The 23544-nt window shown below is 42.1% G+C and overlaps 1 protein-coding gene across 1 annotated transcript in view; it reads left to right on the forward strand.

The window, feature by feature from the left end:
* The window catches only part of LOC138359057 (TBC1 domain family member 5 homolog A-like), a 19316-nt gene extending 480 nt beyond the window's left edge, over nt 1-18836 (forward strand). Inside the window, exons 2-3 of the mRNA XM_069317751.1 lie at nt 958-1123; nt 17900-18836. Coding sequence (XP_069173852.1) covers nt 958-1123; nt 17900-18836 — 1103 coding nt within the window. The remainder of the gene's footprint in view (nt 1-957; nt 1124-17899) is intronic.
* Nucleotides 18837-23544: the final 4708 nt, after the last annotated feature.

Genomic DNA, 23544 nt, shown 5'->3' on the forward strand with positions numbered 1-23544 from the left:
ACCCCCCTAGGCCCGCCACAGACGGCCCCCCCCCCCCCCCCACACACACAGACAGGGTAAAATCAGCGGTGTATGCAAAGCTGACAAAGACTCTGGTAGCCTCCAGAACAAGGAAGGCGAGATCATGACGGGATACACAGTATATATTAGACCAGTGCAATGATATGTAGCCGCAGTGTGGAAGATAGAAGGCAATGAGGGATATGATTGCGACGTACATGATACGTAGAGGCAGTTATTAATGAGACAAAAACGGAATGTTGAGATGAATTGAAGATGAGTGACCTTGTATGGAAAGTAGAAACTCAGATGAGTTATGAGGCAAGAAATTAACGTCAGTGAGGAAAGTGGAATCAGCTAAAAAAGGAGGAAAAAGCTCAGTCGATTAAGGCAGCGTTTGAGATTCTCTCGGACGTGGGTTCGAACCCTCGTCACGGCCCTTGTGGATTTGTTCATTTGATGCATCACGCTATTGTGATTTCTATGTGTAATGAGCTTAACTCCATAATGTCAAGAGATGCTGCGAGAAGAAAGAGGATAATTGGCAGCCATTACAATAGAAGACTAGCGAGTGAACGGCTGGGGGACAAGGGTTGAAGCTCGCTCTACAAGCTCGTGCTGAAGAGCACATATAGATGCACCCAGAGCACATATAGGGGCCTCGTAGCCTGGTGGATAGCGCAAAGGACTCGTAATTCTGTGGCGCGGGTTCGATTCCCGCACGAGGCAGAAACAAAGGGCAAAGTTTCTTCACCCTGAATGCTCCTGTTACCTAGCAGTAAATAGGTACCCGGGAGTTAGTCAGCTGTCACGGGCTGCTTCCTGGGGGTGGAGGCCTGGTCGAGGACCGGGCCGCGGGGACACTAAAGCCCCGAAATCATCTCAAGATAACCTCAAGATCTCAAGATAACCCCTCCCCCCCTAATGCAATTGTATTCAACTTCTTTCTGTATACAGGAGAGCCTCCACATTCTTGGAAAGTTGTTTATGAGGCAGGAACTGAGCAACTAACAAGTACATGTACACATGCAACGAGGCTCGTTCTTGAGCTGAGGGACTTGAGCTACAAGGAAAATGTGAAGGAACTGTACATCACCATACTGGAGGAGAACATGAACAAGAGGCAATGATAACGACCTGTAAGATATCAAGAGGAACTGACTAAACATTCAAAGAATAAATATTTAAAGCGGGGAACAGCAAAACAAATCAGAATAGTCTAAAACTAGAAACACAAATGAGTCATGTAGATATCAGAGATAACATTTTCTGAGTAAGATAGATAAATGACAGCAACAAACCGCCAAACACACACCGGAACTACGACGTTGGTACAACGTTCGAACAAGTTTTAACACCTCCTAACCAGTTATAACAACCAATATAGCAAGTTGTAACAACGTTCTAATACGTCATAAACACGTTAAGCCAAGATGTAACAACTTTATTACAAGTTGTAACAACGTTCTAATACGTCATAAACACGTTAAGCCAAGATGTAACAACTTTATTACAAGTTGTAACAACGTTCTAATACGTCATAAACACGTTAAGCCAAGATGTAACAACTTTATTACAAGTTGTAACAAGCGGAAAATAGAGACAGTTTCGGTTTGTGTTTCCAGGGTTAAGATTGAGGATATATATTTAGGCTCAGGCAAACTCTCTACATTAAACTAATATCTTGAGTTTATATTGAGATGATTTCGGGGCTTAGCGTCCCCGCGGCCCGGTCCTCGACTAGACCTTTTTGTTACACATTCCCAGGAAGCTGCCCGTAGCAGCTGTCTAACTCACAGGTACCTATTTACTGCTAGATGAACAGAGGTATCAGGGTGAAAGAAATTCTGCCCGTTTGTTTCCGCCTCCACCGGGGATCGAACCCGGAACTTCAGGACTACGAATCCCGAGCGCTGTCCACTGAACTGTAAGGCCCCCTCAATAGGATGAGATCCTGGTTTAGTCATGATGAAGTCATGATGATTTCATGATGAAGTCATGATGACTTCATGATGAAGTCATGATGACTTCATGATGAAGTCATGATGACTTCATGATGAAGTCATGATGACTTCATTCTGTCCTCAGGGAGGAGAGCCGCTATAGGGAATGAATTCAGAATGACTATATAATTAGTGCTATTATCTACTCTCTATCCATAGTTAGGTTAAGGTTTGGATAGGTTAGGTTTCATTACGTTTAGGTACGTTAATATGATGTATTATTGACGATAATGTGAAATATGAAATTCGAAAAAATATTTGAGTGTGCCCACGAATTCCTTTGCCAAATTCTTAAAAAAAAAGTTTTCAGCAAACACTTTTTATATTTTAAACCAACGATTTGTATTACAATAAAGTTATAACTTGAGAATAATGTCTGTGTACGACTAATGTTCATTTGCCAGCTTATATCTAGAATATTACTGGGACTGTAATATTCTACATGTAAATTCAGACCATCACAACCATGTAGATAACGATTCAGGTGGTTTAAGTGGAGGGGGGGGATGGAGACGGGGGTGGTTTCTGATGGTAATGGAGTTAGTCTGAGGCTCAGGCACCACGACACATTCCTCACCCCAAATAAAGGCCACTTTCGGCCAGCCGGGAAAGTTTCGCATTCAATTCTTCGCTCCCAAAACATGTTGTGGAGTTAGAGGTTTGAGAACGAAGGGTTATAGATTGGGTTGACAGGAGTAAGGTTGAAGCGGGTGTGAGTTGAGAGTGGGTTGAAAAGAGAGTGTACATTAAAGCGAATGTACGTTAGAAAGAGAGAGAGAGAGAGAGAGAGAGAGAGAGAGAGAGAGAGAGAGAGAGAGAGAGAGAGAGAGAGAGAGAGAGAGAGAGAGAGAGAGAGAGAGAGAGACAGAGAGAGAGAGACAGAGAGAGAGAGAGAGAGAGAGAGAGAGAGAGAGAGAGAGAGAGAGAGAGAGAGAGAGAGAGAGAGAGAGAGAGAGAGAGAGAGAGAGAGAGAGAGAGAGAGAGAGAGAGAGAGAGAGAGAGAGAGAGAGAGAGAGAGAGAGAGAGAGAGAGAGAGAGAGAGAGAGAGAGAGAGAGAGAGAGAGAGAGAGAGAGAGAGAGAGAGAGAGAGAGACAGACAGACAGACAGAGTATGCTAAAGGCAACATCAGCTAAAAAAAATATCCTTTACCTTGCAAATTATTAATGAAAATCTTATTACCTATTAATCATTCTAGTTGTTGTGCTCCCCCAGAAAAAAACAAAACTTGAATTTTTCTCAAACATTCTTCGCCACATCTACTGAATATCCCAGTAAACAAAGTACATGTGCCGGGCGGTTCTATAAACAAATAACTATACTTTGCCCCTTTGTTTATCTCAAGAAAAAACACACACACATACACATCTTCACTTAGCATTCGTCACTGTACAGGACCACATAAGCAGAAACAAACACCTGACAATCATGCACAAAACACTAGCTCGCTTTGTGCTTGACGTTGTACCAAACAAACACACACACACAGTTTGACTGTTTTGGGATAAATTTGGTGGGTTTCTTGTGGTAAAACACGATGTATTAGGCTGTAAAATCTAAGTAAAGGACAGGCAATCTTATATGCCACCTGCCCTTTCTTGAGTGAGGCTAGGGGAGAGGAGAGGAACCAATGGAAGATAGAGAAGAGAGGGCTAAGAGGGAGAAAGAAGAGAGAAAGAAAGAAGAGAAAGAAAGAAAAGAGAAAGAGAGAAGAGAGAGAAAGAAAGAGAGAAGAGAGAGTTACGTAATAAAAACAAATTGTTGTATAATATATATAAAACGTATAGTTTGAATAAAAATATAAATTCTTTTTGCCAACAGATTATTTTCATTTCAATTACATTAATTGAAAGTGATTAATGGAAGCCTCGGGATATTTTACATTGATGATGCACGTGTCGACGGAAGTTTGCATCATCAATGATGAGGAAGAGCAGAGAAGAAAGTGTCATACTGCCTCACTAATCTTACGTCTTCGTGGCTCACCTGATGCTCCCTCTCTATGTTTTCTCGTCCTGGTATCGTTCATGTTGTGATCATGGTAACTCTGACCTTTCTCTTCTAGAGCGTGTTTGTGCGTTATTATATATATGTGTTCTTAGGTGATTTATCAGTTGCTTACACACACACACACACACACACACACACACACATTAATATATCGACACGCAAGTCATTGGACAGCTTGTTAACATGTTATTGTTCATTCGTCACTCTAGTATCGGAACATCGACCGGCCGAAGCTCGTCACTTCAAGAATTTCTTCTTCAGCCTGTCAGAGTCCAGAATATCTTCTCAAGCCACGGACCAACCTCTAAAGTTTCGCATCATAGTGAATTCGTGTCATAATCATTCTCTCCCGTCCCCCCCCCCCCCCCTCTCTCTCTCTCTCTCTCTCTCTCTCTCTCTCTCTCTCTCTCTCTCTCTCTCTCTCTCTCTCTCCTCTCTCTACAAAACTTCCCACAAAACAGGGCATTCCGTCGAGGTCAGTAATTTCACACATTTACTGGCTACGTGAATAGAGAACTGAGAGAACTGGATAAGCACCTACAAAGGATACCTGATCAACCAGGCTGTGACTCATACGTCAGGTTGCGAGCAGCCACGTCCAACAACCTGGTTGATCTGTCCAGCAACCAGGAGGCCTGGTCGACGACGGGGCCGCGGGGACATTAAGCCCCGGAAGCACCTCAAGGTAATCTCAAGGTATGCCGCTCTATCGTGGAGGCCCCACCACAAAGAACACATAAGTAAACTGAGAAAAGTACCAAGGTTTACAGGGAGATTCATCCCTGAATTACGAGGAGTGTGTTTGGGAGAAAAACGGTACTGATACTGTATCTACATATACAGATACTGTATCTGTATAGATACTGTATTTACATGTTTACTAGCCGATTCTACAGAAAGAGTTGGATCTTGCGTCGCTAGAAGAGAAGAGTTATGATGAACACATAAAATACTCGAGGGATTCATAGTGCGAAAATAGAAGAGCTCAATAAAACTATAGAAGACAAGGAAGAAAGTTTAAGAAACAGATGACACATAAAGATGTTAGCAAGTCTTCAGTGTGGCAGTTCAAAACAGCAGGAAAATAGAATGAAGTATACGATTAGGTTGTAGGAAACGTAGATATGATAGAAACTTGTGTTAGTAGTCATTGCAGTTGACAACACGCTGGGTAGAAAGGCGGGGTCCAAGAGCTGAGGACTGATCCTGCAGGCACAAATTGGTGAATAGACACAAACACACATACACACACAACACACAAGGAGAGGCTACGGGAGCCCCTTACACACATATAAGGGCTCCTGGTCCTGAGGCGGGACCAAAGAGCCAGAGCTCAACCCCCGCAAGCACAACTAGGTGAGTACACACACGGTACAATTCCTTACCTTGTCAAGCACAAGACGAAGCTGGAAAAAGTTCAGAGGAATGCCACTAGGCTAGTCCCAGAATTAAGAGGCATGAGATACGAGGAAAGGCTGAGTGAATAGAACCTCACGTCGCTAGAAGACAGGACGAGAGCTCGAGGAGACATGATCACTACCTACAAAATTGTCAGAGGAATTGATAGGGTAGTTAAAGATAAACTGCTTAACACGGGTGGTACGCGAACAAGGGGATACAGGTGGAAACAGAGTACCCAAATAGCCACAGGGACGTTAGAAAGAACTTTGTCAGTGTCGGAGTAATTAACGGATGGAATGCATTAGGCAGTGATGTGGTGGAGGCTGACTCCATACACAGTTTCAAATGTAGATATGATAGAGCCCAATAGGCTTAGGAACCTGTACACCGGTTAATTGACAGTTAAGAGGCGGTGACCATAGAGCCAGAGCTCAACCCCCGCAAGCACAACTAGGTGAGTGCACACACACACACACACACACACACACACACACACACACACACACACACACACACACACACACACACACACACACACACACACACACACACAGGCGGGCGTCCACAACTCTCCCACAACATTATATTTCACAAATATTCGCCTGGTTCACACGCCTCGTTAATTACAGACTTAAACATATTTGCACGCATGTGTAGGTCTGCATTAATATTTGCGTGTGTTTCCTCGCCGAGCATAATTTGCGTGCCTGTTTCATCTCCCAAACTTTACATAAATATAATCCCACATACCACTTGGTCAGGAACTTTGATTAAAATTATTTCAGAGTGGCGGTGGGTGGCTAGCAAGCTTAAGAGCTTAAGCTGAATGTTACTGTTCCATATCTTAGCTTTAGAAGTAAGCTTTTAACGCATATTATTACTTATACTTTTGCTACTTGTATCTTTTCGTATTTATTAGCTTAATTATTTAGTTTTAAACTCACGTTCTGATCTAATATATTACATTCTGGTCTTATACACAAGCCTTAGAGTCTAGTTTAAGTTTTATTTAGCAGTTTTAAATAATATTACTAAGCTACTGTAAACCAAATAAAACACAAAACAATTGATATAAGTTGGATAATATTGGATTCAGGAAAGACCTGGGTCAATACTGGTTTGAAAACAGGGTTGTTGAATTATGCCACAAATTACCGGGGTAATATAATAAGTGGCAGGATTGCTGGATTGTTTCAAGTGTAGGTTAGACACATGTATATGAATGAGATTAGGTGGATATTAATAGGAGCTTCCTCGTATGGGACAAAAGGCTTTCACCTGATTTGGTTATTCTTATGTTCTTTATCTTTCAAAATTACTTTTAGTTTCAAGATGTATTTTACATTCTAGTATACATTCTTCATACAACAGGGCATGCACTATACAATAGGCTTCCCTTAACACATGTACTCTGTACTTTCTTAAACAAGGAGGTATATAAGATAGTTTTTTTTTCATTTGACGCATGGTCACTGTGGCTCAGGACCTCTAGAAGCCCAATCGCTTCTCCTGAACGCATTGACGCATAATCTCTCCTTGACGCATGAGTGATGTGGGGGAACTCGTGCGTCACGCAATTTATAACACAAACAGCACAAGACTCAAACATCCCCCCCGCCCCAACCCCCACCCTCTAATGAAACTAAAAAACTGCGTTTGAAAGGGTTTCAGAATCTTAAAATCTAATTATAAAAATACTTCTTTTTTTTCCTGAATATTAAATTGCCGGATTTCATCACACAGCCGGCCTCGCTCCGGCTGCCGGCTCGTAAGAAATAAACGAAATTTGGATGTATTTTTTCTCTTTAACAAAGCGTATAGGCGGATGCTGCTTCTGAGATGCTAATGGTGATTGTGGGAGATACCAGAAGTGATTGTATATATATAACCTTAAAAGGGGGTACCACCTCTGGTGCAAGTGTAGGGACCCATAGCCTCGGAGAATGAAATATAGAGTACTCAGAGAAGACCTTGTGGATCCTCACTGAACACTTTTTGATATTTTCTTCTCCTAACACCCCTATTTTTTGAGTATGTATATATATATATATATATATATATATATATATATATATATATATATATATATATATATATATATATATATATATATATATATATATATATATACACCTTTATTTTAAAATTTCATTACACAAAAAGGGGTTACAACATTGGTTACATGCAGGGTACAAGGCTATTCGTCACAGATTGTAGAGCTCCTCCAGCTCCTCAGATGGCGGGCAGGAACCATGGATGCAGTGAGCATTTCCTCTCTGGATCGTCACACTAAGGCGCTGAAAGAGGAATTTGGCGGCTCTAGGGTCTCTAGTTGTTTCAATTAGCTTGGACCCCAACTCCTTCAAAAAACTAGCAGCACTTTTACCCCAGGCACTAAGTGTCTCTGAGGTAATGGGGACAAAATTGTAGGGGTGATCTTGGCTGCTTCCCGGTGATTGGCAGTTTTTATAATACCAGACTTATAATACTAGTTTCTTTCTACCACAAACGTGGCCACACATTTACAATGCTAACCAACATATATACATTTTCTTCTGTCCTCCATGGACAGGGTTAGAGATGTGTTAAACATATAGTTCAGTAATTTATTGAACAATCAACCACAGAAGGTTAATCGTAGTGCTTTTAAAATGCTAATCTAACCTACAAAAATATAAATACCAGTGAGCATATATAAGCCATAGGAACACTTTCTTCCTCCCAGACCTTATAGCTAATTGATACACACCCACTCGAAGACTCCTATATCCGCCTCCACACCAACCAGGCTGTAGTGGGCAGCGAAAACACGAAAGCAAAAATATATTATTTATCAACGTTAAGTACATTTTTGTTTCAAAATACTCCCAGACTTTACGAAAAATGACTAAACATTGTCAAACGTATAAAAATCAGACATCTTTCCACCTAACATTTAACAAAACACAGTTACTTTAGGTTTTTCGCTCAAAACAAAGGTCAGGGGTTGGTAAGAGAATGAAAAATGGAGAAATTCTTTATTCGTCCGTATTGTGAATTCCGTCTGAAAGGACGAAGCGAGAGGTAAAGGTCTGTGGTTAATGTATGAGTAACGGTGAGTAACCTGAGTGACTGACGGCTAGGTGAGTTAATGTATGAGTGATAGGTTACTCACTATCACTCATACATTAACTCACCTAGCCGTCAGTCACTCAGGTTACTCACTGAGTGGCTGACAGCAAGGTGAGTTAATGTATGAGTGATAGTGAGTAACCTGAGTGACTGACGGCTAGGTGAGTTAATGTATGAGTGATAGGTTACTCACTATCACTCATACATTAACTCACCTAGCCGTCAGTCACTCAGGTTACTCACTGAGTGGCTGACAGCAAGGTGAGTTAATGTATGAGTGATAGTGAGTAACCTGAGTGACTGACAGCCAGGTGAGTTAATGTATGAGTGATAGTGAGTAACCTGAGTGACTGACAGCCAGGTGAGTTAATGTATGAGTGATAGTGAGTAACCTGAGTGACTGACAGTCAGGTGAGTTAATGTATGAGTGATAGTGAGTAACCTGAGTGACTGACAGCAAGGTGAGTTAATGTATGAGTGATAGTGAGTAACCTGAGTGACTGACGGCCAGATTAAGTTAGCCTGCACGCTCTCCTCTCTCGCTCAGCTATTCAAACTTTTCCTCGTCCTGCATTTCTCCTGTAAAGGTTTCTGTCTGTCTGTCTGTCTGTGTACCTGTCTATCTGTTTGTATTTCTGTCTCTATCTCCTTACACAGTATGTCTAATATTCTGCGTCTCACTGTTCCTCTCGCACTTTCTGTGTCTCAGTATCTCTCACCTTCTCTGTGTATATAGTGCTTCTCTTCTATTTTGTACTATGTTGAGCACAATATAGTGCTCAACACCGTCCTGGTCAATATAGTGCTCAATACATACTTCATGAAGCTTAACCCTGGTACTCCTGCCACGGAAAATCACGAGAATCTGGAGTTAAATACGAGACTGTGAGTATATACATATATATGTATGCCATTAGCCGGGTGTCAGAGTCTGACAAAAATGCCGAAGTGGAGTCAAGACGATAGATTCTCAAGTCTGTCATTCAGAAGGCCCTTGACCTTTAAGCGTTTGACTCAGGCGCTCAAGCACTCAGCAAGAATGTAAAACAATTATCAATAGAAAGCTTCGAGTCTTCGTCATTATAGGTTCGGGAGTAGGAGATGAGAGGGAGGAGGATGGGAAGAGAGAGAGAGGTGACAGGAACAAGAGAAAGATAGATGAATATTAGCATAAGAATAAAGATAACTGCAGAAGGCCTATTGGCCCATACGCGGCAGTCCTGCGTCACAGAACCGTTATAGAGAATCGTATCAAAATATCGACAAAAAATTCCATTTAACAAAAATATACGCATGCTAACATATATATATATTTTTGTTATAATTACACCTCCCTTTGAACTCCCAATTCAATATGCAAATGAAGCATTTTACTAATAAAATAATGATCAAACCTTGGAAAATTTAGGCATAAGCAAATACGTTTATCCAAATCACGTGTTGGAAATTGGTTAGACAGATTGCGTTTAGCTGCTCTATACAAGTGTTGGCAGATGTTTGCTCATTAAACGCATTCCTGCGTTGGTAGTTCATCACTCGCGTTACTGATATATGATGCCAAAAGTGATCCACATAACTGTTTGTGCCGTGGTTTTGCCGGTTTCACGATCAATTCGTGATTATGTATTCACCTTATTGTGCTTGCGGGGGTTGAGCTCTGGCTCTTTGGACCCGCCTCTTAACAGTCAATCTACTGGTGTACAGGTTCCTGAGCCTACTGGGCTCCATAGTATCTACATTTGAAACTGTGTATGGAGTCTGCCTCCACCACATCACTTCCTAGTGCATTCCATTTACTAACCACTCTGACACTGAAAAAGTTCTTTCTAATGTCCCTGTGGCTCATTTGGGTACTCGGCTTCCACCTGTGTCCCTTGGGCGTGTACCGCCCGTGTTAAATAATCCATCCTGGTCTACCCTGTCAATTCCCATGAGAATTCTGTATGTGGTGATCATGTCTCCCCGAGCTCTTCTGTCTTCCAACGACGTGAGGTGCAGTTCATGCAGCCTTTCCTCGTAACTCATGCCTGTTAGTTCTGGGACTAGCCTAGTGGCATACCTCTTTTTCCCACTACGTCTTGTGCTTGACAAGGTACGGGCTCCATGCTGGGGCCGCATACCTCCAGGAGTTTTCTTACATATGTGGTATACAAGCTTCTGAAGGATGCCTTACACAGGTTCCTGAAGGCAGTCCTGATGTTAGCCAGCCTTGCATACGACGCAGATGTTATTCTTTTGATGTGGGCTTCAGGAGACAGGTTTGGTGTGATATCAACTCCTAGATCTTTCTCTCTGTCCGTTTCATGAAGGACTTAATCTCCTATTCTGTATCCTGTGTCTGGTGGGAGTATGTGTGTAATTTTCTGTTTGTTTGCATTTACTATTTGTGCTTACAGGATCGAGCTATATGCTCTTAGAATTCGCATTTTTAACCGTCACTTGTCAAATATACTTTCTCCCGACCTATTTGCCCCTATCTACTATATCTATTTCTCTCTCTCTCACACACACACACACACTAAAAAAAAGAATATCTGTCAGTTTCTCCGAGTGTCTGCCTTTGCAAAGAGGCCAGACGCTTGTGGCTAGCCTCACCCAACTTTGCAGGGGGTAATGGTTTGGGGTATGGGACGGACATAGGCTAGTCAGGGTCGCCAGAATCCCAAAAGACGATTTTTGGCACTGGTTGCCGGCTAAAACTAAAACTAAACTTTCATAACTAATTTATTTTCTTGTAGAAATATATACCATTATTCACTGACTTCGGGGGGAAATTAACGTAACTATTCTCCTATCCTTACTTTGGCCGTAATAGCATAAACAGACATTGGTTCCACAGCTTGAAAGGCTTTCGCAAGCCCCGCCCCTTTCTCAGTGCAAATGGATTATGAGAGTTGTTGAAGTCACATTGTCTTGATGTGTGCACAATAAATGTTGTGCTCGATTCAACAATGGAGTGGATTCGTCGCTTTGAGCACTCAATGCACAGGTTTTGTGCACTCACTTGCAAGGTTCTTAAACTGCATAGCATGCAACTAGGACGATTGTGTTACTATCGTCCGATAGAACACGATGTGAGCATCTCAACCACACCACAATGGCCGTCGTACATCGTCGCTGGCAGAGCCTACAAGAGCCAGAACTTCAGCTATTGGAGTATATACATGTATTGAGCTATGTGGAGTCACGATGCAAGTTTGGTGTAGAGAGAGAGAGGCTTGGCTGAGGTGTGAAGTCACTTCTCGCTCTCCCTAGAGGCGTGCTGGGAGCTATACCAGCTCGGTCCACCCACCAAAGCATCAGGTCGTATGCGACTCCCCTGGTTCTGGCATATTCTGCACTCCTTACCCGTTTGGGGAAGTTCCACTCTACCAAGGTGGTCCTAGAGAGCTACTCTGCCATTGGTCGAGGACTGATCTTGGAGGCCTGGTCGAGGACCGGGCCGCGGGGACACTAAAAGAAAAAAAAAGCCCCGAAATCATCTCAAGATACACTCATGATAACTTGGTTCATTATGTGTTCTGTCACCTCAATGGTTTAGGCATCTGTCTCTCACCAGGACCAACTCACCACTATGCTGGGTGAGGCTGGGTTCACCATTCTGTGTAAGTAAATGGGAACGAAAGTAAAATAAAAAGAAAGAGAAAAAGGATGGGTAGGCTTATGTTAGGTCACATTTGTTAGAAAGTTTATAACATTTGAGTATGTACTGTTAAAGGGAAGAGTCAACAGCAACAAAGCCAGGACTCAGGAGCGTGTTGGGTAGGTTGTGCATCACAGCAGAGTCAACAAGACGGCGTCTGTGTAGAGTAGAGGCAGGAAAGATTATTTTAAAAGACCAATCAATACGATGATTAGAGTCCCCTAACATGACATTAGAAAGCATTGCTTGTGTCTGCAGACTTAACATTTCTTTTGTGTTCCTTGAGTCTGTCTTTAAATCATTAGGATCACCCATATAAGTATCACAAGTATTTATTTCACACTGAACGGAGTGTGTGCGACTTGTTTGGTATTAAGTATTTAATTACTGTCTCAGGGTAGACTAGTGTATTTATACATGCTCAGTACGTGGTCAGTTGACCAGTTGCTTAACAGTGATTATTCCTGCCTCGTTGACCTATTGTTGCCATTTGCTATTGTGCAATCTCTTTCATTAATTACTGTGTCATGACTGTTGTGATCTTTGATGATAATCCACTTTCAGAGATATTATTATTTCTGTGTAGTGGTTACGTTTCGATGGACAGGAATAACTATACGGTTGTAAACCAGTCAAATTCCCTTGTACCAAAAGGAGAGTTATTACGAGAGAATTCAGGAAGAATCCTTCTGTAGTCTTACAAGTGGCAGAGACCACGTTCTCGGTACCCACCGTAGCCCCGCTGGACTGGTCCTGATGTGGATGTAAGTTTAGCTTTTGTGGCCCTCATACTCTCTGTTAACGTAAAAGAAACGTGTGTAATAGTGTTAATTTACATTAATAAATTTAGTGTTAAGTTACACACACTTTCAAACTTTTTTCTCCCCCACACCATGCCTCTCTCACACACACATATAACTTCCACTACAACTCCCTGATTCACTCTTCGCCCCACCTCAAGGATAAAGATGCTTTACAACCTTACACCAACTAAAATATTAGTGTATAACCCCCCATTAGCATTCATAAGCCCTCTAGCGAACGTCCGTTGGAGTGGAACGACGCTACCCCCAGACGCAAGATTACGATATCATGCTGGAAGATATTGTAATTGTTATCTTCGTGTTGTTATCTCGGTCTGTTTGTGTCTTATTGTTGGCTCAACGTGGGCTATTGCAAGTGTAAGGAGCAGTTGCAGGTCGTCTGTGTGGACCCAGTCGTTACACGGAGGAATATTCACATTTTTCACACTGTTAACACTTTATATAGGCGTAATGGCTTGGCGCTTTCCCCTGAAAACTCTCTCCCTCACACTGGTAAGCTCCTCCCACACGGCAATGGTAGACAATAATACTTTTTTTATAACGGGAGGGGGAGATATAGAGATAGAGACAGAGCTAGAGGTGACATGGAGGTAGAGGTGACATGGAAAGAGATAGATATACAGATACTGAGAGAGATACAGAGATAGAGATACAATAATACAGAGGAAGAAAGAGAGACACAGAGATAGAAACAGAGAGGGAAACAGAGATAGTGATATAACGTTAGAGATACAAAGTTAGAGATACAGACAAATAGATAGAAAGACAAAGAGAGAGAGAGAGAGAGAGAGAGAGAGAGAGAGAGAGAGAGAGAGAGAGAGAGAGAGAGAGAGAGAGAGAGAGAGAGAGAGAGAGAGAGAGAGAGAGAGAGAGAGATCTGGGACACGCCAGGTATCCCTAAACCCAGTCAATCTATGAAAGAGATTGTCGGTTTATCTATCGATGGACGGAAAACAGACTGACTCGGGTCAAACATTATGCAACTTTACAAGACTTTATGGAGAATCACACCCGGTGGTCGGGGTCAGCCCCATTACCACCTTTGAAGAGAAATCTGCCTCCATACCCATCTCCACGAGGTCGGTTCATGTGAAATGTGCAACCAAATGTCCGTAGAGTTGAGCATCAATTTTTTAGCTCGATTCAGATATTGCCAGGCAAAACGAATGTTCAGTTGGCAGATAGGCATTCCTGGCACAATATTTTGGTTACAGAGATGTAGATAGTGGGTAGTGAGAATGATTACACGGAGACGGGGATGTGGGGAGTGAGAATGATTACAGGGAGACAGGGATGTGGGGAGTGAGAATGATTACAGGGAGACGGGGATGTGGGGAGTGAGAATGATTACAGGGAGACGGGGATGTGGGTAGTGAGAATAAAGATGGGAGGGTGCGTGTAGGTGGAGATGGGCACGATGGGACGATGTTTACAGCTATGAAGTGAATGTGAAAATGGTTACATTGATGAGGTGAGAAGTGGAAGGTTTGTGATGGGGAGGGTAATGGTGGGGTGATGGGGAGGGTGTGTGTCTGGGGGAGGAAGGAGTTTGTGTCTGGAGGAGGAGGAGGAGGGGGGGGGGGATGTCGGGGTTGAGATCCGGTGGGTGTATGTGCTTGGGAACTGGGAAGGTGTATTCTGATAGGACGCGTGTGGGAGATGTTATTTGAGATCCTCGTATTTTCCGCCCTGATAAAATAAGCAACAACAGGTAAATTTGGTGCAGTAATTCGGACTGTTCGAGCAGCAGTGTGGCGAACAACCCACAGGAGACAGGCAGGTACTGACACCCTGTCAGTAATGAGTCTAAATACTGCATGATATTTCTCAATCGACTTGAGAATGGTTATCTTCTTGAGGTTATCTTGAGATGATTTCGGGGCTTTTTAGTGTCCCCGCGGCCCGGTCCTCGACCAGGCCTCCACCCCCAGGAAGCAGCCCGTGACAGCTGACTAACACCCAGGTACCTATTTTACTGCTAGGTAACAGGGGCAGACCGAAACGTCGTCGTCCCTTCACCTTCTAGTGTGTGGTCTGGTTAACATACTTCAGCCACGTTATTGTGACTCATCGCCTGCATACTGCATCGTAAGATATTGCTCATCCCTCGTAAATAAAACTAAGTTCAACTTCGGAGATCTTACGTTAAGGAGGCATTATTAAGGCAGTGAGATGGGATCGAACCTACCCGTGGACTCTCCAGGCAGATGCACTATACACTAAACATTCTTAAGCTCAAAAATACATCACGTCTTCTTGATTCTATGGTATATTACAGAGTTCACAGACCAAACAGCAAACTATCATCAGCAGAATAATCCATAAAGATGCTATCCCGCATGTATGAATTAAAACATACAAATAGAAAACGGTTAATTCATTGATTGGGTAAACTATTTTTTATATTCAACAAAGTGCTTGCAAAATTCAATTCCCGTATTTTTTCTCGCTCATGTGAGAAGGTTTAAGAGGGAGAGAAACTGCCGCGGGAGCCAATGTTGGGCCGCATTTCATTCCGGGAAAAATGGGGACTGATCCTCGACATTAATGGCTGCGGACATAAAACTTGAGAGTCTATGAATACCAACACGAGCCTGGTCTATGCTGCACTCGTTCACGGTAAAACTGTGTACTTTGCAGCTCCCCGGATACTGTGCTTAAATGCTGATGCGAATGTGCGGTCACTGTACCGTCGGGTTAAAGTACTCCAGGCATTATACATATGTACAGTGTGTGTGTCCCATATAAAGTGTGATAGTTGGGTTTTAATACACATGTATGCGTTTATTTCATTGTGTATTTCTCTGTTTTATTTTATGTATATCTCTACTATATGAGAGAATGTCTGTGGTAAGGTGGAGGGCAGACGCTTGGGGCTAACGTTACACAAATTTGAAGGGGGAAGGGTATGGGGTAAGGGACGGACATAGGCTGGCCGCAAAAGGTCTAAGTTAAATAACTTAGGAACTATTAGTAATAATTGACAACCTCACCATCAGATTCTCACTGATTCAATTCTGGTCACATATGAAATATTGGTTGAGATGCCTTATGAAATTTTATGTTATTTCCTTATGAACCATATAATAGTTTCACTGCAATATATATATATATATATATATATATATATATATATATATATATATATATATATATATATATATATATGTCAGACCACGAAGGAAGGATTAAGACAGGAATTTCCTTAAGTATTTTGCATTGAATAAAACATCTTCAATTATAACTATTAGTGTGATAGCAGATATAATTTTAGTCAACGAGTTTTTAACTTGAAATAAAGTTCACACAGATAACTTACTCTGTATAGCGTCTCGCTTGATAACAAAAAAAGACCAATCATTTAACTTCGATGACATTTATTTACTCGAGTAATGTGAAGAAAAGAAGTTTATAAAGTTTACGTAGCGAGAGAGGTGAGGGTGACACTTGTAGGATAATCTGCCATCGTTGGCTCTCCCAAACGACCCCAAGTTACGTCACTTTACCTCCACAAAATACCCAAGTTTCTCCAGTATGACGCAGTTGACCAAGTTAAGAATGAGGGAGTGGCGGCAAAGTTTACCAAACCTCTCGCTAATAATGACTCGGTACACCCACCGTGAGTTTACCTCACCCAACTTAATGTTCAGGAGGAACCTCAAATGCAGGCATCTGACCCCACAGGAAAATTGAGTATGACTGGAAAGCGGTTGTTTGCTAATTATGATAGCCAAATGTCACGATATATTTTACGTATATCAGTAATTTTGCGTGTCTGGGATAGGAGGACATGGCTCATATGGTTTAGTATTGATGATTTGAGTTTAACAGCTGAGAATCATCTGCGGAAAACGGTCATTAGAGTTGAATAGCATGACACCGTGAACCAGAGGAGTCAGCGACCCTAATACTGTGCGCGTGTCGGGTCAATCACTGAAAGATTTTTAGAACGAGCTTAGCCCGCTGGAATTGTCACGTTCCCCGTCGAATTGTAACGTTCTCCGTCAAATTGTCACGTTCCCCGTCGAATTGTAACGTTCCCCGTCGAATTGTAACGTTCCCCGTCGAATTGTGACGTTCCCCGTCGAATTGTGACGTTCCCCGTCGAATTGTAACGTTCTCCGTCAAATTATAACGTTCCCCGTCAAATTATAATGTTCCCCGTCAAATTATAACGTTCCCCGTCGAATTGTAACGTTCCCGTCAAATTGTAACGTTCCCGTCAAATTAATGTTCAAGGAGAGAATGTTTCTCTCGACCGTTCCCAACGTCACTAAACTGATGTACTAAATTAAATTGCCCAAGCCTATCCTAACCGAGGACCCACGAATAGAAAACGGGACATCACGTCCGTTTTTGCCCTTAGGGGAGCTATAGGTCAAAATACGGTGTACTATTACGAGAGGCCGGGAGCCGGTCGGCCGAGCGGACAACACGCTGGACTTGTGATCCTGTGGTCCTGGGTTCGATCCCGGGCGCCGGCGAGAAACAATGGGCAGAGTTTCTTTTACCCTATGTCCCTGCTACCTAGCAGTAAAATAGGTACCTGGGTGTTAGTCAGCTGTCACGGGCTGCTTCCTGGGGGTGGAGGCCTGGTCGAGGACCGGGCCGCAGGGACACTAAAAAAGCCCCGAAATCATCTCAAGATAACCTCAAGATAAGCAAGATAGATATAGCGTGAGAGAGGATGTTCTACCAGTTTGATATGTCTCAATGTGTGGGAGGTAATTTTATTTGAAGAATCCGATGAGGATATTGATGGCAATTTACACACTATTTTGACACGAGTTATAAACAAACCTGATCAAGACAATATTTGAACTCTTAACCAACCACTCTGCACGACAACGCCACAAGAGTGCAACCACAGAGGACAGCAACTACTAAACACAGCAAGTATTCAACACAGCAACTACAGAGGACAGCAAGTATTCAACACAGCAACTACAGAGGACAGCAAGTATTCAACACAGCAACTACAGAGGACAGCAACTAGTCAACACAGCAACTACAGAGGACAGCAATTACTCAACACAGCAACTACAGAGGACAGCAACTATTCAACACAGCAACTACAGAGGACAGCAACTATTCAACACAGCAACTACAGAGGACAGCAACTATTCAACACAGCAACTACAGAGGACAGCAACTATTCAACACAGCAACTACAGAGGACAGCAACTATTCAACACAGCAACTACAGAGGACAGCAACTATTCAACACAGCAACTACAGAGGACAGCAACTACTCAACACAGCAACTACAGAGGACAGCAACTACTCAACACAGCAACTACAGAGGACAGCAACTATTCAACACAGCAACTACAGAGGACAGCAACTACTCAACACAGCAACTACAGAGGACAGCAACTACTCAACACAGCAACTACAGAGGACAGCAACTACTCAACACAGCAACCACAGAGGACAGCAACTACTCAACACAGCAACTACAGAGGACAGCAACTGCTCAACACAGCAACTACAGAGGACAGCAACTACTCAACACAGCAACCACAGAGGACAGCAACTACTCAACACAGCAACTACAGAGGACAGCAACTACAGAGGACAGCAACTACTCAACACAGCAACTACAGAGGACAGCAACTACAGAGGACAGCAACTACTCAACACAGCAACTACAGAGGACAGCAACTACTCAACACAGCAAGTATTCAACACAGCAACTACAGAGGACAGCAACTATTCAACACAGCAACCAGAGAGGACAGGAACTATTCAACACAGCAACTACAGAGGACAGCAACTACTCAACACAGCAAGTATTCAACACAGCAACCATAGAGCAACCATCTTGCCCGAAACGCATTGCGTAATAGTGGCTTTAGGCATTGTATGTACTAGCTCTATCTATATATCAATCCATTAATGTAACATCACTTGTATGTATGTACCTTACCTGAATAAACATATTTATTCATTTATTTATTTATTAGAGGACATCAATAACTCAACACAGCAACCAGAGAGGACAGCAACTATTCAACACAGCAACCACTCATGACATCAGCTACTCAACACAACAACCACCCAACACAGCAATTTCTCAACATAGCAACCATCCACAACAATGCCCACCACACACACAAGTCAGCGTTTGCCTCAGGACGCCAACTACGCACCACAACCACTCCGCCACACACACAATTATCTCATGAGTGCACACATGCTAACAGACACTACACAAGAAGTCCCAGTTTGTTGTAAGAATGTGTGTGTAGCCTATTAAGACACTAACAGATCCTTACGTTGAAGGAATGCAAACAGTTCACACACACACACACACACACACACACACACACACACACACACACACACACACACACACACACACACACACACACACACACACACACAACCATACATATGTATACTCTCGAACGATGCGTGCCATATTTAGCATTATAAATCCGTGAACATTGAAATGAACTGTAATGAACAACAATTTCATATTCAAAATCAATATATAACCCAATCAAATGTCAAAATATTATGAAACTTTATTTCTCCTAATGGTGTACACAATTGTTGATGAAAATTGGTATCACACAGTCGAGAAAATTTAGTAAATATCTATAACTGGAAAAAATTATGTTATGGCAGAAATCAGGATTCACACGAGAGAGAACAAGAAATAGACGTAACCAATTCAGATAAGCTTCACACAGGAGAGTATAGTGGATACACTTAACCAATCGTGGGAGGCTTCACACAGGAGAGAACAACGGAAAGGCATAATCAACGGTGCTAGGCTTCACTCAGGAGAGAACAGTGGATATATAACCAATGTTGGTAGGCTTCACACAGGAGAGAACAGTGGATATATAACCAATGTTGGTAGGCTTCACTCAGGAGAGAACAGTGGATATATAACCAATGTTGGTAGGCTTCACACAGGAGAGAACAGTGGATAAATCTAACAAATGAAGAAAGATTTTCACACAGGATGCAACACTTCTGTTGTTTAGAAATGATACAAACTCTGGTGATATATTGTAAACTGGTGTAGTGAAAAAAACAGGAGACGATGGTACGAATTAGGGGACAAATACACCAATAACAGTGTATTTGTCTAGGCATAAACAGTAAAAATGTCAACTATGGGCTTTACTATTATTACAGCAGAGAGCAGCAGAGCTTTGGCGTAGTTCAAGGGTTGCTGGCGGGTCACATGCCAAATTTGCTCTCAAATATGTTGTTGAAATTATGTGGTAGGCTTAATCAGCTTGAGACTGGGCTGAAAACGTTTTTTTCTAGAAAGGATCCGAGCTTATGTATTCGCTTCAAACATAAATCAGCAGGAGAAAGAAGTCAGTATTGTGTCAGGTGGTTTTCAAAGTGGGAAGAGGGGTTTTAGGTGGTTTTCTAGTAGGGAGGGGAACACTAGGTAGTTTCCTAGCAAAGAGTTGAGTTTGTTTTTCTACCACAAACGTGGCCACACATTTACAATGCTAACCAGCATATATACATTTTCTTCTGTCCTCCATGGACAGGGTTAGAGATGTGTTAAACATATAGTTCAGGGGTTTATTGAACAATCAACCACAGAACGTGATTTGGTGCTAAAATGCTAAGCTAACCTACAGTTATGCTTAGCAGGGGTGTTGTTTGTATAACTACATAACAACAGTTATACAGTTGAGAAGGTGCTAGCATAAGTGTTGATTTAATGCGAGTTATCTGTGGATTACAGTTGTGAATAATACCTAAGTATCCGACATTAAAGTAAGTGATACAGTTGCTGATACAGTTCATCCACTTTTAATTGTCTTGAGGTAGAAATTCTACCTGTTTGCATGTGCCAAGTTTAATATCTGTTAAAATAAGCTCAAATATAATCGAGAAATTCCATCCTATCAATTCTCCCAGTTGATTTTTGTCTGATCTTTCCAGTTCAACCTCCTGTTTAGTTAGTTCTTATAGTAACGATGAGGACTACCTTGACCTTGAGGAGCTTCCGGGGCTCAGCGTCCCCGCGGCCCGGTCGTCGACCAGGCCTCCTGGTTGCCGGACTGATCAACCAGGCTGTTGGACGCGGCTGCTCGCAGCCTGACGTATGAGTCACAGCCTGGTTGATCAGGTATCCTTTGGAGGTGCTTATCCAGTTCTCTCTTGAACACTGTGAGGGGTCGGCCAGTTATGCCCCTTATGTGTAGTGGAAGCGTGTTGAACAGTCTCGGACCTCTGATGTTGATAGTACATATATGACGTAATAGACACTTAGAAATTAGAGGTCGCTATAATTGAATTTGAACAAACTGGAAATGGTTATGCATTTATGTTGCAAGGACATTCTAAACTACCCTAACCTGACCTAATCTTCCTAGGCCTATTGCACGCTATCTGAGCCCTAAAATAGTTACATATATATGTGCTATACTAGGCCTAGGAATAATTAATATTGTTTTAGCCTCATTTTTTAGGACTATAAATTGAATAGTACCAAATTCTACTATCTAATTGACTGTTAAGTCAATATTTGTACTATGGTGAACATACTTACAAAGTACTATATTAACAGGAGGACGGGTTGGTCTTTCAGGCATGCATATCTTTGTTCAATCTCCTTTGTTCAATGTGGCATCAGTCATTAACCTCATTGTGTTCACAATACACAAGTAGGTAGAATTGAAGTTGTATTTAACTAATTTATGACGACTAACGAAATACTTAACAAACCCAAGAATGTCCATTACAAGTATATCAAATGTTTATTCAAGTAAAATTACATACATACAAGATGAGTTACAAACATAATACATGTTTACTTGCTGTTCGACTTAATGCCTATCGACCTCTGGAATATCATTAAGACAACTACAAATAACCAACCAGCAAGAATGCATTTTGTCTGGACATAGTTCAAGGCTAAAGTAAACTCACAAGTGTATACACAGCAAGCAATGGAGTATACCTCACGGTGTATACTAGTCCCTGATGTTTACTAGTGATTCCTTAAAGTGAAGATGTTCGCCAAGTGTCACCTGTGGGGGAGATTAACGACACGTGTGTGAGGTGATCAATTGCCCTCATAAATTGCAGGTATTTGAGCGAGAGAAGCAGCCGGGTAAGAGTGATGTAGTGTGAGAGTATTACACCAGTTCCTGGATGTTGCAAGGAGAATTACATCACTTCCGGGATGTTACAAAGAGAATTACACCAGTTCCTGGATGTTGCAAGGAGAATTACACCAGTTCCGGGATGTTGCAAGGAGAGTTACAGCAGTTCCTGGATGTTGCAAGGAGAATTACATCACTTCCGGGATGTTGCAAAGAGAATTACACCAGTTCCTGGATGTTACAAGGAGAATTACACCAGTTCCTGGATGTTACAAGGAGAATTACACCAGTTCCTGGATGTTACAAGGAGAATTACACCAGTTCCTGGATGTTGCAAGGAGACAACAGGGGCTTGACACAACCAATAGTGATAGACTTCACACAGGAGAGAACACAGTATTACCTTATCCAACAGTGACAAGCTTCACACAGGAGAGAACAGAGGATAGACACAGCCAATAGAAGTAGGCTTCACACTGTAGAGAACAACGAAGCCATTACAAGAGTAAACTATTATTATTATTTAACAGCTGAGGAAGACGCAGAACCCGCCAAACACACACCGGAACTACGACGTTGGTACAACGTTCGAACAAGTTTTAACACCTCCTAACCAGTTATAACAACCAATATAGCAAGTTGTAACAACGTTCTAATACGTCATAAACACGTTAAGCCAAGATGTAACAACTTTATTACAAGTTGTAACAAGCGGAAAATAGACACAGTTACGGTTTGTGTTTCGAGGGAAGGGAGCCGGATGTCTCATGCATCAGAGATGATTCTCCATTTACCAGAAATAGAACCCAATTTCCCAGCTTGGCTATTTGTTTGCGTTTTTGACAGCCGTTGCTTGCGTCTGGAAATTACGAGCACCAGCTGTTCTGTTTTGATGCTGCTTATAAAGAAGGTCTTCTGGTGACCTCGCATGCTGGAGACGAGGGCATGAAGCATAGCGTAATGCCTTCTGCATTCTCACTTAATTTGTGATGCTAATTATTTGCATAAATTAATCTTGTGTTTTATATTTCTTCTGTGCATTAGAAAACCCCTTTGATGGTATACTTAGTATAAAAAAAAAAATAAAATGTTTTTCCAGGTAAGGTACATACATACAAGAGATTTTACATAAACTGATCGATTTATAGATAGGGCTAGTACGTACAATGCCTAAAGCCACTATTACGCAAAGCGTTTCGGGCAGTATCTTATTAATTAAATTGACTTTTATCCGTCTGTCTCTCATCCTTACTGTTTATGTAAAAAAAAATTGAGCATGACTGACAAGCCAATTTGAATTAGTTTAAATTTCGAATACCGTCTGAAGACAGAATGGAAATGCGAAACAGAGTGGTTTATGCATCTTTAATGCAGCCTACCATTAATGACTTGACCACCGAGTTAATTAATAGCAGGTAATTGAGCCGACGGTCAGGTCATTTTAGGTCCTGCCATCTTCTCTTGC

This window comes from Procambarus clarkii, chromosome 88 (genome assembly GCF_040958095.1).
Source record: "Procambarus clarkii isolate CNS0578487 chromosome 88, FALCON_Pclarkii_2.0, whole genome shotgun sequence".
NCBI lineage: Eukaryota > Metazoa > Arthropoda > Malacostraca > Decapoda > Cambaridae > Procambarus > Procambarus clarkii.